Below are 17,377 nucleotides of genomic sequence, written 5' to 3' on the forward strand. Positions count from 1 at the left end.
CTCTTTTCTGTGTGGTTTTTGGCCCAGGGTTGCACTGAGTGTGGCTGTCTTACTCCAGCCACAGGGGAGTCCAGTGGTGGATCCAATCCTACATCTTCCCTGGGTGGCTCTGGCTTTGTAATCTGCTTGGATTAAATTATTCAGGCTTAAATGTGTGTTCTTGTAACCATGATGAGTTAATTTGACATAAAGCCTTCTTGAAGATATGGGGCTCCTCCATCACCAGCAGGGTCCTCTCTCTACGGTCTTGCTGCTTTTGCAGTGACCACTTGTCTGCTCTCCCAAACCTTTCTGCAGGGTGAGTCTGGGTCCTGTTGAGTAAGGCTGAGGCCAACAAGAGGCTCAGTCTGAGCCTGGCCTTGTGGACACTGTGAGCAGTGTGTACTATTGCAAGAGCTCACCAGTGCAGGTAACAGAGGGTAAGTTTGGGTATCTGAAAGCTGCTTTTGGGATGAAGGTTTCAGGCCACAGGAGTGGGAAGCAAGTGCAGCAGCTGCAGAGGACAGGGAAAGAACAGCATCTCCAGAAAGCTCTAAGACACCGTCAGGTTTGTTACTGCAGAACAAATGCAGACTTGACATCATTGACAGTTTTCACCTTTTTAATAGAAGACATGTTGAAATTTTTTAACATTACTCCATTTTTATTGAGGAAAATATAACATCTAAAAAATCCTCCTTGAATAAGAAATACTTTTGAACAGAAATTAAGAAAAAGCTCTTAAACATAGTCTTTTACACTGAGGACAGATCTTCCATAAAACACGTTCTTGCAGATTTACAAAAGCAGTTTCACCTGATAGTTCATAAACAAAAGATTTCAAGTCTTAATTATTTTTTCCTTTCTTTTCAAGCCACCGTTTGCATGGTTCAGCAAAGGGCCCACGGTAAAGTGCTCAGCAGCATGACTGGCAGTGTAGGACACAAGCTTGAACTTTCTCTATTCCAGTGTATTTGGATGGTTCTTGAACCATCCTGAAAAAAAAATACTCCAGTTTCTTTCTTTCCTCTAGGGTTACCCCTTTGGTCTCCTGCAGTTATTCTGTAAGATTGATTTTTTTTTTTTTTTTTTTTTTTTTTTTTAAATTTGAAATGTTTCCTATGTCATAATGCACATTTCTGGTTTTCTTCCCAAACCGTAGCTTGGCTTAACACATGCACCTGTTCTTCACCTGTACTTCTGAAGAACTGAGGTACATTATGAAGATTTGCTGTACAATGCCAGTTCTAAAATACACAGGAAGAACAAATATTCAGAGTATAGGTGATTAAGGAGGTATTTTTACAAAGAAGTCATTGTAGACCTGACAGCTGGTACCAGTGAAGAACAGCCAGGCTAAGAGCGTCTTCATGTTGTTCCATTTAAAACTGACAAGAGCATTCCAATGGCTCTTGAAATGACAGTGTGAGAATTCCAGGTCATCTTTTCATGATGGTTGTAAACGACATCTACAAGAAAATGAAAAATGCAGAAAAAAAGGCTATTTTGTGAGTTAACTTTTTTGTCGAGAAAGAGGAGATATCTGTAAAGAACTAAGAGTAAAACAGATCAAAGAAAGATTTACAAAATTAAGGCCAAAATAAAAGCTTTTCCTGTGAAACATCCTAAAAAGCTAAAATTCACAAATCCCATCACTTCAGTGATCAGAAATCACATAGACAAACCTTTGGAAAAAAACGCTGACATCCCGCTCTGCTGTGATGCACCCCTTAGAAATCAAGTCTTCACAATATTGTAATATCATTAGAATTTCTAAATAGCAATACGTAGGATCCCAAATTAATATCAAGGCCAATCAGATGGACAAAGGCTACAATATAAAATTAAAGCTAGTAGATCTATGGTGACACCAAGAGTGAAAACGTCAAAATATATCCAGATATGTAAAGAGTGTTTACACTCTTGAAAGCAAATGTAAAAATGCAATCACCTACTCATCACCAATAGTGCAGTTTCTCACAGACGTTACAGCAGAGGTAGCTAGCAGGGAATGACCTGAGGGAGTAAATAGTCATGCAAAAGCTTCTGTGTATCCGAGTGGTGTTAAAAACCAAATTTTGTTAGCTAAGAAATGCTACTTTTCTGGCTGAGAAACAAAAACCAAAGATTGTGAGTTTGCAGCAAGTAAATGAGACCATTGCAAGTCCAGTCCAGTGGTACGTGACTCTCAATTAATACATAAGCCTCAGTGATGCTTCTGCAACACTTTGGAAACCAATTAAAAATGTATCACTTACTTCTTGCAATACTTGTCCGAGCGTCTCCCGGCTGTGAATGTGCTTCCTGTTGAAAAGCCAAACCACACTTATTTCTGCACAAATCATTGGGGGGTTTTGTAAACATCAATCACTTATCCCACCTCAAAAAGAGACGACTGTTACACTAGGCTTTGTTCCACATCCTTTCCCTTAAGGAATCTTGATGCAATTTTACATAATCTTACCACAATCTTATGGAATCTACAAACTCTGATTCAGACCTGTTATTATTCAGGTCAGGAGCAACTACCTGGAATAAGGTCAACTACTCAATTGCATTCCTGTCAAAAAGAACCCTGTTTATTAAGAAGGTTAGCAGAATTCCAGCATAAATCCTAATATTCAGACATAGCTCAGAGTTAGTTGCTTTAGTGCCATCTTCTCTACCACTAAATAGCTGCTATTCAGCAATTGATACAAAATGATTAACAAATACTTCTTTTTTTAGCCATTCTTCCAACATATTCAAAGTGGTGAGCACTGCTTGCAAACACAACAGCAATGACTCAAACCCAACATTTTCTACCAGAAGTGAGAACATATTACAACAGTTATTGTTTCCAAACATCCTGTAATACACGCACTAGAAATACTAGAAATGCAAACAGAAGGCGTCATATTTGTACCTGTCTATTTTGGTTGCTATGACCACTGTAAAACTGCCTTCGGTGTTGGGCAGGTACGTAGAAGGCACGATGACGTAGCTGCCCGCGGGGAGCTGGCACAGCCGCGTCACCTCCTGCGCGTGGCAGTGAGGGACACAGCTCACCAGCGGCTCCAGCTGCAGACAAGAAGAATGTGGCTTCCAGCTGCTGCCCGGCACCTGCAAAACGCAATGAAAACGTGCCCATCTTTGACATTTCAGACTCCGCGGTGTTAAATTCCTGGTATATCAGTGTGGTATGTTCTGTATCTATTCCCTTCCAAATACCTACTCTTCTATACAGAGCTATAGAAGAGAGAGATGGAAAGGCGTCCAGAAAAACCCAGATGGCAGTATTAAGTACAGATAAATACTTCCTAGCATGTTTGTAGACAATTTATACAACCCACCACCCACATAGCTCAAAAGCTTTTTCTATTTTCTAACCTCACTCTCCCTCGCTGCAGCCTAATGCACTTGTTTTTGACAGCAGACTGGGTCCTTCCTCTGTCTGATGGTCTTTCCTGCACTAAAAACTTGCATTAGGCTTCTCCTCAGTCTTCTATAGGCACGGAAAATGCCAAGTCTTTCTTCACATATTGCATCTTTGAAGCTACATGATCACTCCTGATGCTCAACTCCAGACTTTCCACTTAAACAACACCCTTTTTGAAGCATGTTTTTCAAAAATAAAGCCAGCTTTCCCTACAAAACAGCCACCTAATCAGAGGCTTCCCATCCTACATTTATGCAGCTGATCACTGGCACATACATGTAGAACCTGTATTTGTCCACACCAAATCATGTCTTGTCTTGTTTCAGATCATCTGTTCAACATATCACGGCCTTTTGAATACTAATCTTGTCTGCAGATCAAACATCACTTGCCAATGGACAAACAATTATTAAAGATGAAGAAAATAGGTTTTCATGATGAGTTACCAAAAGTGTCTGGTCCTCAATCACCAAGACACTGAGAATTCTTTGCAAGTCCATAATTTCTAAAACTAATTTAGAACATCAGAAGGATTCAGTGGAACCAATGATCTGGTTACTCTGCTGTGTAACTCTGTAGTTACCCCGTATCTTCCGCAGGCATTACGGCACAGGATCAGCCTTTCTCCCAGAAGCAGCAAGTCCCTGGGCAGGTGGAAGGAGCACTGAACTGCCTGGCTGACCTTCCCCCTTGGCACGTGAGCAACCGAACCGAGCAGGTGTCTTACCTGGAAAATATGGAAACCTATAGGACGGCACTTGCTATCCTGGCAGTGCTGACGCAGGGTAACTTTCACACTGCTTTTTCCTGGTCCTGCAGGAATGGAGAGGGGAAAGCTGGGATTGATGTGGAATGAGGGGAAGTTCCTGCTGCCTCCAGCACTTTGTCCCTTTTTCCAGCATCCGTGCAGCTGCACTGTCTCCCATTCACCTGGCGGGAGCTCTTCACAGAGGGCGGCATCTCTGGGTGGTGCCTTTAGCTCGCTATCAAACATAAGAGAGAAAAGAAGCTAACACGTATGACACCTCTATGATTTCACAAAATCTAACAAACCACCTCACAAAAATGAACTACTAGCACCACGTAAACTTGTATGAATACAATTCCTCCAAGTTTCAGCACAAAGAGAACTGTACAGCTCTAAGTTCCTCGATAATTCCCAGAACTCCACAAGAACAAGACACCATATACAAAGCATGTGCCAAAACCAGATAAGATTTTTGTACATTCCAGAAGTAAGGCAGCTCACATATTTTTTCCTCAATACCCCTTGTGCTATTTGTCCTATTTGAAAGCAATACAACTGACAGTGTCTTTGGAGTACACATGAGCATCTCAGTAAGTCCAAAGCATACACTGCATTCTGTTGTATATCTACTATGTCTTTAATCAGAAGAAACCATCATTCTACCTGCTGACTTGATCACTGTAATGTTGACCCTATTTTGATCCTGGCCCAGCGCTGCTTCTCACAGCCACACGAACAACTTGGTATAGGTTGTGCAACCTTTGAAACCATATTTCTGCATAACTTGAAACATTATCGTCTATTGTAATTTCCAGTTTTCTAGTTGAGAACACACAACAGCTGTTATGACGTTCTGCCATTGTCCATTCGTGACACACATCCAGGCTGGCCCCTCTGTTTCAGCCTGCGGAAGCGTTATACTTAACAGCAATACTAGAAATTTTGTCCCATCACTGAAAATGCAACATGTTCTACAGATGAAATATGTCCAGAAACCAAATATATTGCTGGTAAGAAGAACAAAACTTTCATCCATGCAGCAAAATTACCCTCATGGTTTTGCAGACCTTTTTTCAGCCTAAGACTTGATGCCACCTTGCTTCCAAATTCCGCAGAGTAAATGATTAATGAGCGTTCTGGCTTTGTAGTGTGATTTGCCAGCTTCTCTCCAAGGAGATACAAGTTGACAGTGTACTAACAGAATATAAAAAAGGATTCAAACAGCCTTCAAACATGTTGCCAACAGTACGTTTTGCCCCTGCATGTAGCTTACCTGGCACAAGCTGTTAGACAGGCTCAGATTTGTTCAGGTTTATTGGAAGAAGGTATAACTTTGCTGACTCCACACAACTACTCATAACCATGCCTTCTGAATATTTACTTAGAGGCTATGGTCACCAACACAGAATTGTTCATAAATAATTGACTTTAAAGTGTTGAGGTACCTATGTAGTCTGCTACAGTTAAAAAAATTAAAAGTTATCAGAAGCTACTGGATGGACATTGCTGATATTTTCTGTTGGATAAGCAAGCATTCTGTTTTAAAACAGAAAGAAAATATTGTTTTAAGTCTGTTACAAAAGTATATTTTGTGTCACAAGTTATGAGGAAAGGTCAGCTAGAACACAATATGCAGTGATCCAGAATTCCGTCATAATGCTGGTGAGCTTCTTGAGGCCTCCACAGTTAAGAAATTCAGCTGTACTGTCAGTGTTGAATGTTTTAAGTCAAAAACCAATTCTTCATTGGGCTAAAGAAGACAGAATAAACACCAGTGCTATTTCCTGTACCTGCCCTGAGAAGATGAGCTGTGGGCCTTATGTCACCTGAGCCCACTGCTGACACTCCATTTGCATTCAAATCTGTATTGCTCACTAATCACAATGTTTTATGTCAGGAAATCTGTTAGTATGTGTTTTCCAGCAAACATAACATACTGCTCTCCTTTTCTGTTGCTGATTACAGTAACAGCTGCTTTTAACTTCTGTGGTACATCTTCATTTCTTCCATATATTAAGAAAGAACTTCCACATGTTGAGAAACATGCTCTGCAGAAACCTATTCAGTTCTTTTACAAAATACACACATTCTCAAAACACTAAGCTGCAGTTTACAGTCAAGATGCTACTTACGTGACTACTTCTGCAGCTTCATGAAAAAAAGAAACAAACACCAAACATGGAGATAGAACGCTACGTACCTGAATTCAAAGACAAACCAATGCTGTTACTTGGTACTCTGCACAACCCTTCAAAACATTTTGAACATTTATACTTAATGCTATACTTCGTATATGTTTATGTCAATGACAGACATTTTGTTTTAAACCTACCTGAGAGAGATCCTTCCCGTTGAAAACACACGAAGCAAGAAATTCCCCACTGCATCTTTCAGAAAAGTGCTGGGAACAACAAGATAAAAGCCAGGCGACAGGTCAGAGCACACATGCACCTCTCTGTCATAGGAATGGCAGATGGTACCTACAACCGGAGGAGCAGAGAGGGTCTTGGGAAGGTTAAATCGTTTCTTCTCCACCTAGAATAGATGCATAACGATGTGTGGTGCTTTAGGAAACGTGGAGTTTTTAATAAAACTAAAAATAATAAAATATTGTTTAAAACATTTCTAAACATGCGTACATTTACAAAAGGAAAGAAGTAAGGAGAGTGTCAGCAGAAAAGCTGAACATGAAAAAGGAGTACGAAGAGTTAATATTCAGGCACAGTAAATTTAGAAATAGTCATCAAATAATCAGCCTGGGAAGCCATACACTAGTTTGGAACAGTCCCAACAGTTCCGCTACTTGGCACTCAATGATAAGAAGAAAGTACGAGTCAACTAACAGCTTGTGCAGACATTAACCGCACCGTGAGATAAACAGGATCGTTCCGATGTAAATCAGAGATGTAAAGTATGTGCACAGTTGAATCACATCACTGCCGCAGGGAAGGAATTATTTTCCCCAGATGTTTCAGTAATGCTTTAAAACTTCTATTTGCAAAAAGAGTAATGTCATTCCCCTATTACCTTCCAGACATGCAATCCCACAGCCTGGTAATTCTTCCCCTGGATGCCTTCAGTCAAACACAGCTTTTCCTCTGCTAAATGAGCCAGATTTCTCCTTCTTCCAGCCCAGTCAGCTCTGTATTCCCGGTGTTTCTGCAGCAGAGCAATGCACACCTCGCTCTTTTCACAGACCCTCAGCCAGAACTTGGGGTTGGTGGGGAAGCTGCTGTTGTTACGGCAGCCACCTGCAGACTGGCCTCTCACCCAGGAGCCAAAGAGATTCTGCGAGTGATACAGCACTTTCTCTAATAAAATAAGAAAAACATGGTGCAGATTTCAGACACTAGTGGCTACTTAATTTCATACGACAGACATATGGCAGAGATTCCCCAACCCAAGAAAACACGCTGTCATAGCCCTGACACTTTCTCCAAGCAGACAGTCATGACCAAGGTTTTGAGAGGTATGAGAATTAATGTCACAACAGGTAATGGCAGATTGATGACATGATTTTTACAACAATAAACTGTTTCTAGAAATGTGAAGTTTATATCCCATTGAAAAAAACAACCACAAAACACCACAAGGCTGTCCAGAACAACAGCTTTCTAGACAGAAAACACTAATCTCTCAAGTAACTAATCCCTCTAGCAAGTAACTAGATTTCATAGAAATATCAGACTCCTCTCTAGAGATGTTCAGTTTCCTCTCATCCCTCTGTTCTTCCCAGTAGAAACAGAAAAGGCCTGCGGGTCTAAAGGAGAGGGAAAGACTAAGGAAAACTATGGTCTAGTTGCAGCCATTCGCAACTCAAACCAGTCTTGCCCATTTGACATAACATGACTTGCACAAGCAAGATGTTTTCTCATAGCACACCTGAATAGAGGCTCTGCAGCTGTCCTTCCTCATTCACTGGAAAGCCCATGGTGATCTCATCAAATTCCCTGAAAAACTCCTCTTCATCAACCCAGAATTCCCCCTCTTGGATCTGGGAGAGCAGTTCCGAGGCAACTGCTGGATCCAGCCGGCTCCAGCCTTGACCGCTGCACATAAGACAAAGATTAACATCTAGTTCTTGGCCCAATCAAGTTCCATAACAATATTCTATCAAATATCCTATGGAGCAGGACAATAAGAAGAAGGCGTTTCTTTCATTTTATTGTCAAATACTTGCATTGAATACTTCCTGTATTCACATTACTAGTCAATGAGAGAGATAAAGTATGAATTGTGACATATCAAAGAAAACTTAGAACCAGCCCAACACCCGCCAGGACACAGCAGCACCTTTAGGTGAAATCGTTACTTTGCTTACAATACAGTCAGTACAGTCCAAAGTATGACAGCAGAATAAAGATTTTAACAGCTGTTAAAAATACTGACAAAAAAGTAAAACAAGCTGCACAGTGACTGTTCTGAAAGAATCTTAACGCTCTGTAGTGAACATCAAACCCCACCGTTTGTATGAAGTAGCCAGTTACTCCCATGAGTCTGCCAGCAAAGTCATGATCAACCAAGAACTTAAGCACCTCATTATTTAGGGCCCATTAAAAGGTGGTATTTTCACCATTTTTGATTGCTTTACTAACAGCAAAGAACAGTTCTGCACTTGAATAAAGCCGGGCTCTAAGGTCACTCAGTGGAATGTCATCCTCATGCAACCACATGACAACTTAGTGTTTGGCAAAGAAACTACAAAAGACCAACTATATAACCAATTCTGCCAAAAGCAAAAACTACCAACCCATCTTTTTAACTCAGGGAAAAAAACCACATTTCTCTAAAATGTTTATTAACATGATCATATTGTTACCATATTTCAATGCTGAAAGCTTGCTCCTTGGGTCAAGAATGGTGTGTTCTTTTGTCTAGTCTAAATATGGCAACACTTGACAAAAGTAGTGTCTGAGTAGCATCTGCTTTTCATTCTTGTTACTTTGCTATATGAATTGCTCAACATGTTTCTGCAATTCCTTTAAAATAGGTTTCTTTATATCTAAGTTAATATCTACTCTTCTTCGTATCTAATTTAATGTCTACTCTTCTTTATATCTAATATGAGTAGAAGAAGCTGGAATCGAGTAATCTCCACAAACTACAGAACACAAGCAAAAAGTATAAGACTCCTTCCTTCTGCTATATTTTGTTTTATATATACTCCTTTGCTTGTCTTCTGCAACTGAGACAAGATCTAATAAAAAGAGTTGAATGAAGCCAAGTGACTACTGAAAGTCACAAACATCTTATGAACAAAGATACTTAGATCAACTGCAGAACAAAACAAAAAAAGCACACTGCAAAAATCAGACACAAAATAAACCAACATCTTGTGTTTTTCTCTACAAGAAGATATGATGCTTTGATAAAGAAAAAAATATTTGGTATTAAAAAAAAATGTAGATTACCAGAAGAAATAAAAATGACTCGCCTGGAACCAACAGCCTGTGAGAAGTACTGAACTCTGCACAGAACTGCACCCCAACTGGAGTCTCTCTCCTCCACTACAGCCTATTAGCAACATTCACCTTTGCAATAACAGTGTTTGGCTTCATGCTTAAGAACTTTCGCAATTGATTTTCCAAGTGAAAATAAACCTGCTCACCCCTCACACCAGGGACCACTCCAGCATCGCCTCCCCCAAGGGTTTCGGATTCGTAGCAGGAAGATCTCCCTGCCTGAAACTTCAGACAGATTCAACACGTCTATCACAATAAAGGCATGAAATTCTCCTCGTTCACTTGCACCTGAATAGACAGAAAAGCATTTGAAAGTGAACAAAAGAACCTGTTCCATGTCTTACACAGAATGACACTGAACTATACTATGAAAGAAGATGACTTGGAGCTAAGAGGAAATGCTTTTAAAATCAGTGTTACAAACAGCATTAACAAACCCAAACAGTTCATTTTAGTTGTGACTATAAAAAATAAAATAAATTACAATCTTAAAGCATATTAACTGACTACTTGATCTCAAACATCTATAAATTCTCCATGCCAGAATTCATTGGGGTTTTCAAGGGTTTTTTTCAGGCGTTTTAGCAAGGGGTGTGGCGTTATGTTTCTTTTAGAGAACTGACCAAATTGGCGTTAATATAAAACACACTTCTCAAAAGCACCCTCCATCCTCAACTCAACAACATCCTTAAATCTTTATTTATCCAAGGTTATGTAAAATTGCACCTTGATGCTGGTGTGGTCCTAGAATCAGCACTATGCATTTGCCAGCTGCCTTGTGCTCTGAACCCTGTTAAATCCAGACAATTACTTTTAAAATGTCTAGAAATTTGCTATCACCTTGTCTGGAATCAAGGACTGAGCAGCTTATTACACATTGTTCCTTCAGATTCATTAATCTCCTAAACACGGCTTTCTCCAAAACCGTGCCAGTCTTCTCTTTCTCCATGTTTCTTCCAGGGCCTTTCAGGGTCCATCTTTCAGCAATTCCTCCAGTCAGATCAACCAGAGCATCTGCCACCTGTCCTGCCCACAGCTGTTCGTAGGACCCGTGCACTCTGTTATAGAGACAAAAAAAAGTGTCTACAAACAGCAGACAGAACTAAAGAAACCCCACCCTACCCCATATCCCCAAGTAGGCAAAAGAAAGCACATACTGTTTTATTTACAGAACACAACAGCTAAAGAATGTCATTCTCATTCCCACTCCATTGTTTGATGGGAAGGTTATCACACTTCACGTCATCCTCTATAGAAACCACTCTAGTCTAGTACCAGTCATTTATACCTTAGTATTTGTGGACTACATTGTCTTTCATGATATACTGACTTCATTCTGTATGAATAAATAACATTGTTTCCTCTCCATGAATTATTCTTCGTCCACTCTGCACAAACAGAGCAGCACATCCTTCAACAACTTCAGCAAATCAAGAGACTGCCCTACCTGATGCAGTAGAGCAGAAGAAATCAAGACTATACTAGAATGATGGAACAAGATAGAACAATAAGACTCTACAGAAACAAACAAGAAAAGCACCTTTCAAACCTAGAGAGAAGCTTTAACGTGCCATTGCTGCTTCACTATTTCTGCTCCACAGATCTACAGCTGAATAAATCTCTTCATATTTAAAGTCTCTTTCTGCCCTCTGCTGGCAACCACAACCTGTGGTCCAAGTTCTTTTGGACCATTGATGTCCATCTTACACTTGGTCTCTGGATTGCTTTGTCTATATGGGCAGCATTTGGAAGGATGTAGCATAAAACATAAAATAGCTGCATTTTCAAACACATGAACAATACGGTTGTTTCATCTCAAAATATGAACTATCCAATTAAGCAAAAGCAGCAGTGGAACTCATGCAACCAGAGCCTCACCTAGCAGAAACTTTATGTCCCTGCTTTCCATGAAAATGTTCACATGCTCTCTACTTTTATTTGTGCCCTCTGCCTCCCTAAAATGCTGCATTAGTAAAATATTTCCCTTTAATAAAGCAGATGACCAATAGATAATGACTTAATGAACATCATTTGAATCCTGACAATTCACTTCAGCTCTTAGTTTTCATCATTGTTCTCTCCCTAATATTATCTTACCTCACACACAACTAGAAACACACCTTTTGGATCTACAGCTTAAAGAGCAACGACCAGTAAGGGAAAGCTGGCAGGGATTGTACTTTGTACTGAATAATACACAGATCTATGCCCAAAAGAGTCACATGTGAGAAGTCAGCAGAAGGTAGACAAGTACAGTACCTCCCTTTACTGCCCCTCAGTAACAGTGTTCACATACTTTGCATAAGCTTTTTCCAACAGTGGAAGCCAAAACAAATCCTCCGTCTGACACTGGGAAAAGCAGAGTTTCCCACCGAGGCAAGGCAAGCGATCGTCGATGGTCACGTCCACCCAGCGCCCAAACTGCCAAACCCGACAAGTGAAACAGCCTCGGTACGAATCATCTGCCCAGCTGGGCTGACCTGGGGGGATCACCTAGATGGCAAAAGCAAATGTCAAGACAAGTAATGATTAAAAAAAAAAACCACAACACAAAACACACACACACATATAAAAAACCACAACACAGTGAAAAAAGAGCTCAATATTAACTCTAATAGCAACAGAAAAAAAAATCACAATAAAAACTGGAGGAAAGCTAAGCAAAACAAAACTGATGTTCAGTTTTGAGGCCTGGGATTCAAGAGCAATACACAAACGTAAAGCAGGTGAACAAAACATCTGCAAGAGGAAGCAAGAAACTGCCCTGTACCTTATTCAGTAGGTATTTGCTCTTCTGCAAAGCTACACAGGCACACAGGAACCAACAATCTCCCAAAATTCCTTGTTTCACTTGCACATCCTGCAGATTGTTGGAAAACAACCGAGGAGTAGAACAGATGTCCTAAAATTAAAAGAAGGGGAGTTAAAGCCAAATCCTGCATGATCGTTGAAGGTCTGTGTGTCAGGGAATGGGAGAGCTCCAGGCACCTCTCCCAAAATCAGGGTATTTTTACACCTTGAGCATTTCCTATTCAGACCCAGCCTAAGCAAGCAGTAACCAATTACTGCCTTATGACTACTTTTGCAGGTACTTTATGTGAGGTAAATCCAGTTCCCACGTGGATTTTAGTACGTAAATGTCACCACCAGATGTGACCTTAGCAGAGGCACCAATAAGTGCAAGAAACATAATTCACCAGCTCCTTGCCAGACATACGACCAGCTGTGACAAACAGAACTGATGCCACTCACATGGTACTGCACGTCCCGAGTTACAAAAAACCTCCAAAATTAGCACAGGAGAAAAACCTTTTCTAGGGCAAATAAAAATAAATCACTTGGTAGCAAAAGAGGTGATTTAAAATGCAAGGTCCTAAACATTTAAACAGACCTGAAAGTCAGTTTTAAAATTATTCTTCTCTCACCTATAAACACTCCAAGAGGTGGAAAGTAATTGATCAGCCCTCAGTAGTAATCAAGGTGTAAGGTACAAAAGCAGAAAGTTGCACACAGGGTTCGGTCAAGTCATTTGTTTGACAATTCTGTCTGAAAACCAACAGCTCCATCCCTGCTCTTCAGGCAGCCCCAGATGTGGGGCAGAAAAACATCATTATTTGCATAATGAAAAATATTTATAACAAAATATCTGAATTTCAAGCAATACCTTGAAATGGAAAAGTTCTACATCGGGATTTAAATCAAACCTACTTAAAAACTGTCACACAGATACTGTTAACACCAACATACATTGATTTTATCACTTCTGCGTTTCTAAACAACAAAACCACTCAGAAGCAGTCGTTCAGCGCTAACGGACACTTACCACCTTAAAGTCCCGTTCTGCCCAAATCACAGTCTTTCATACCCCAAAACTCACCTTCGGTCTCAGCCAAGATATCTGGCCTCTGAACTGGGCAAGTGGGCTGCAATAGTCGAAGAACAGAGAGGTGTCGCTGGCTGGAAACGCGGGGTCTGTGTAAAGGTCTCTTTTCACCATCACGGGCTGTTTCTCCCCCAGCATTTTCAGCACAACCCGAGGCAGCCGCACCGGCCTTTCCCACGGCTCTGCCCGCGCACCGCGGAGCAGCAGGAGCGTCACTCGGGGGCTGCAGCTGAGGCACCGGCAGCCGGGAGATCGAGCCGGGAGCACAAAAGCTCCTCCCTCTGCCCACGGAGCAGCCTGACCCCCGGCATCGCCGGCTGCCGGCAGCACCTGCGACCGCGCTGGAGGTTCCCGGCTCTGCGGGGAGAGAGCGAGGGGCTCAGAGACACCGACCCCGGCAGCGCACGGAGCCCCTTCCCCGCCACGCAGGCCCCGCCACCGCCACCCTTTCCTCACAGCCACCTCCAACCAGGCGCCCTCCGCGCACACCCCCCACCCTGACACCCTTCGTGCCCCAACCAGCCACCCCACAGACGTGCCCCCACACCCGCTCCCTCCCGGCCCCGGCCGCCCCCTCACCGCGGGTGTCGCCCCGCCGCCATGCCCGGCGCGGCCGTTCCCGCGGCAACGCCGCCGCGCTCTCCCCGCCCCCTCAGGAAACAGACTGGGCCGTCGGCCAATGAGATGGCGGCAGACAGGCACGTGCTGCTCGCACCACCAATCGGCCGCCGGGGCCCGCAGAGTGGGGCGGGGCCAGGTCCCAGCGTGCCCCGGGGCTGTGGCTGCGCGGGGGCGGCGGCCGCTCCCTGTGGCCGGAGTGACGGGAGCCGGGCCGGGGATCCCCGGGCACCGCGGGTTCCCGAGCGCGGGCGGGATCCCGCACCAGGAACAGCTGGAGAAGCGGGAAACTCTCCTGCTCGGAGCTGCAGGAGGAGGGAGGCGCAATGGCCACCTGAGCAGCTCTGAGAGGCTGAGGGAAACAAACCCAAACTCTATTGTCAAACCCAAACTGTATTGTCATGCAGATTGTGACACAGAAATCGTTGATCTTCACAAAGCGGTTTCCTGAGATAATGGCAAAGATCACATTTTCAGACGGTTTATCACTAAATAGTTGTCCAAGGGCTGAACTGACAAACACGTCAATTCTCATCCTTTGACAGCTGCCACTGACTGGTGACACAGAACAGAAAAAAGACATTAAAAAATACTGATTTGCTATAAAAAAAAAGAACAATGACAGATGCAGCCCCAGGCCCCTGGGAGCCACCCCTCACTAAACCACTGTCATTCCCAGCTCTTCGGGCGGCCAAGGCTGCTTTCTTGTTTGCGTTTTGGCCTTTTGCATTGGCGTTTCTGGAGAAGCTCCCGTGGGTTTCAGTCCAATGGCTACACGACCTGGCCCTTGGGTAGAGAGGTCTGAGCAGGAGAGATCCACAGAAAACAATGATCCGTTTGTATCAGAAATAAACGTAGAAATCCTCCTCCCAAAGCTCCACCTTAGCGGAATGGAAATATTCGCGGTAACTGCCGTACCCGTCTGAGCACCGACTGATCAGAAAAACCTCCTCTGCCCCGGCTTATCCCCGTTGTACAGGCAGGAGGCTTCTCCATTGCATACAGCAAATGTAATCAACAAACAAGACTTTTCGCGTTTTGAGCCTTTTGGGAGCAAAGGAAACGTTGCCATTGAATAAGGACCCCTCTTGTCTACACTCATGCAAGAGCTGCAGCTGCGGGGGCTGGTGGGGAGGGAAAGGGAAGAAAAGAGCTCTGTCCCAGAACAGTGAGGCTCTCATCCCCGTGATTTCACCCTTGCTGCTTGCTTTAGGAAACAGCCATCACAGATCACAGCTGCATAAATTCCATTAAAGGACAGATTACAGACAGGAGTATGAATGTTGAGCTCTAAGAGTGTAAATATAGGAGATCCAATCTGGAACAGTGAGCTACTTAAACATGTAGCAGTATTTATTTATGGTGCCATTAGAATAAAGAGAAGGATGGGCATTATCCGGGCCTCCAAGACATCAGACATGCTTCCCTTGCCCCCACTGCAAAGTCAGCAACAGGCAAACTCATGTATTATGCAGCTGGCAATGTTTTTTTCTATTAACCTCAAGCTCTGGAACAAAAGCAACAGAGAATTCTCTCCATTGCCTCTTGGAAATCCTGCTGGATCAAACTATTCCTAAAGACAGAACCACAGGTCTATTTAGACAGCAAGTCTTGAAGAGAAGATTCTAAGACAAAATGACACACCTTTTAGTCAATCTCAGTGCACTTCAGAGGTGCTTCATATTTCGTTCAAAAAGAGGAAAGCAGACACCAAGGTGCTGGGGCTGGTTGCTGTAGAAATTTAAACAGTTAAAAATACTTTAGCATCCAGTTAAACAGCCAGCTCATTTCCATGTGAATGAAGACTATCTTTTGACAGAGTAGTATTTGATAATTTCATGATCCTTTTCCAGTTTTGGCATCTCATCAGCCTCATGTTTGCTTTTGTCTCCAGCTCCAGATGGCTCAAGGACAGGGAGACGGGTAAAAGTGATCCAAGTAATAGTGGTTGGGTGTAACGTGTGTGTTTGTTTCTGCAAACTCTGACACACAGAAGTTGTGCAAGTTGCACAGGGAAGTTCTTGCAATTCATTGGATCCTGATACCAGGTTTAGGAAGGCACAGGCCCAATCCCTGCAACCCCACTAGGCTGACAGTGGTCAGAGCTGCATCAGAGGAACAGCACAGAACATCATGTTGCTGAAGGAAGATTTTGGAGGGAATACCTGGGGCTTATGCTCAGAAAAGCGTGGTATGAAAGAAGTCTCTGATGGTTTTCATCAGCCAGCCAGAAGCAGCCTGGTATCACAGTGCTCTCTTCAGCTACTGGGAAGACAGAGTCAATCTTCTTCCAGAAAAAGAATGGCTCAGCCTGAGGAAGACTCCTGCTGCTGGATAAAGATCTCCCTGCTGGATGAAGACCTCCCTCCTTACCTCAGGCACAGCTCCCAACCTCCATGCTGGCTACCACAGCACAAAAGGTGGTACAAGAGGCCAACATTAAAACTGTGCACAAAGATGATGCTTCCTGGCTCATACACAGAGTGTCAACCAATTATAATTACTTGGCTTAATCCCAGTGACACTTTCCACCAAATCACGGGAGCATGAAGATCAACCCATGTCCTCCCCTTTCCCATCATCTCCCACCCTTCCTCAAAACCCTGCATCTCAGTAAGTTCCTTTTGGAAAAGGATCAAAGGCTGTGCAATACCCATTAATGTAATTTCTTATATCTCTTCCTTGTGAGGCACAGAGTGCACTATATTCAACATAATCCTAATTCTCTTGACAAGAAATCAGAGGTGTAAGACTTGAGTTTTCCAGTGCAGAAGGTGCACACACACAGATGAGGGGAGGTGTTCACAGAAGCTCCATCATTTAATGCAACCAGCCAATGCAGAGTGAAAAGAAAGTCACCTCCAGAGTATGAAAAACTTTTCTCTACACCCCTGTATCTGGAAAAGAAAGGGCTGCCATGTCCATGGAAGGCATGATCTAACTGGTGCCCAAATTACTACAGTAATTAGTGAAAAAACAAGATAAATCCACAATATTAATTTTAAAAGTCTTTTTAAGTTGGTGCAGAATACACAGCAGCATTTGAGGTACTTTTTGAGAAATAATGTGCAGTTCTGGCAATCTCCACTTTAAAAGGATGCTGAAACATCATGCTCCACCGTGAACTAAAGCAACACATGAACTGTGGAAAACATACCTTGCAAGGACCAAACAACTCAAGCTGTTTTTTCCAAGAATCAAGGGGTACTTACATGGTAAGGAGGTTAATCACAGTAAGCAGTTTATGTTTCACAAACAAACCAGAAGCT

At 42.7% G+C, this 17,377-nt stretch overlaps 1 protein-coding gene across 3 annotated transcripts; it reads right to left on the reverse strand.

Moving 5' to 3' along the window:
• Positions 1–587: 587 nt before the first annotated feature.
• Positions 588–14,141, reverse strand: CAPN10 (calpain 10). 3 transcript variants are annotated; one of them, XM_082055003.1, is made up of 14 exons: positions 14,070–14,141; positions 13,485–13,847; positions 12,378–12,509; positions 11,904–12,100; positions 10,448–10,665; positions 9,754–9,895; positions 8,028–8,194; positions 7,173–7,456; positions 6,478–6,680; positions 4,328–4,380; positions 4,125–4,210; positions 2,885–3,081; positions 2,238–2,283; positions 588–1,448 (listed from the first exon to the last, which is right to left on the reverse strand). In XM_082055003.1, exons 2-14 carry the CDS (start codon positions 13,626–13,628, stop codon positions 1,419–1,421), a joined length of 1,899 nt encoding a protein of 632 aa, XP_081911129.1. In that variant the 5' UTR covers positions 13,629–13,847; positions 14,070–14,141; the 3' UTR covers positions 588–1,418. The 3 variants fall into 3 exon arrangements, with proteins under 3 accessions (XP_081911129.1, XP_081911128.1, XP_081911130.1); XM_082055002.1 differs by having other exon boundaries at positions 4,125–4,380; XM_082055004.1 differs by lacking the exons at positions 588–1,448; positions 2,238–2,283; positions 4,328–4,380 and having other exon boundaries at positions 2,945–3,081.
• Positions 14,142–17,377: the final 3,236 nt, after the last annotated feature.

This window comes from Streptopelia decaocto (assembly GCF_964273445.1).
Source record: "Streptopelia decaocto genome assembly, chromosome: 6".
NCBI lineage: Eukaryota > Metazoa > Chordata > Aves > Columbiformes > Columbidae > Streptopelia > Streptopelia decaocto.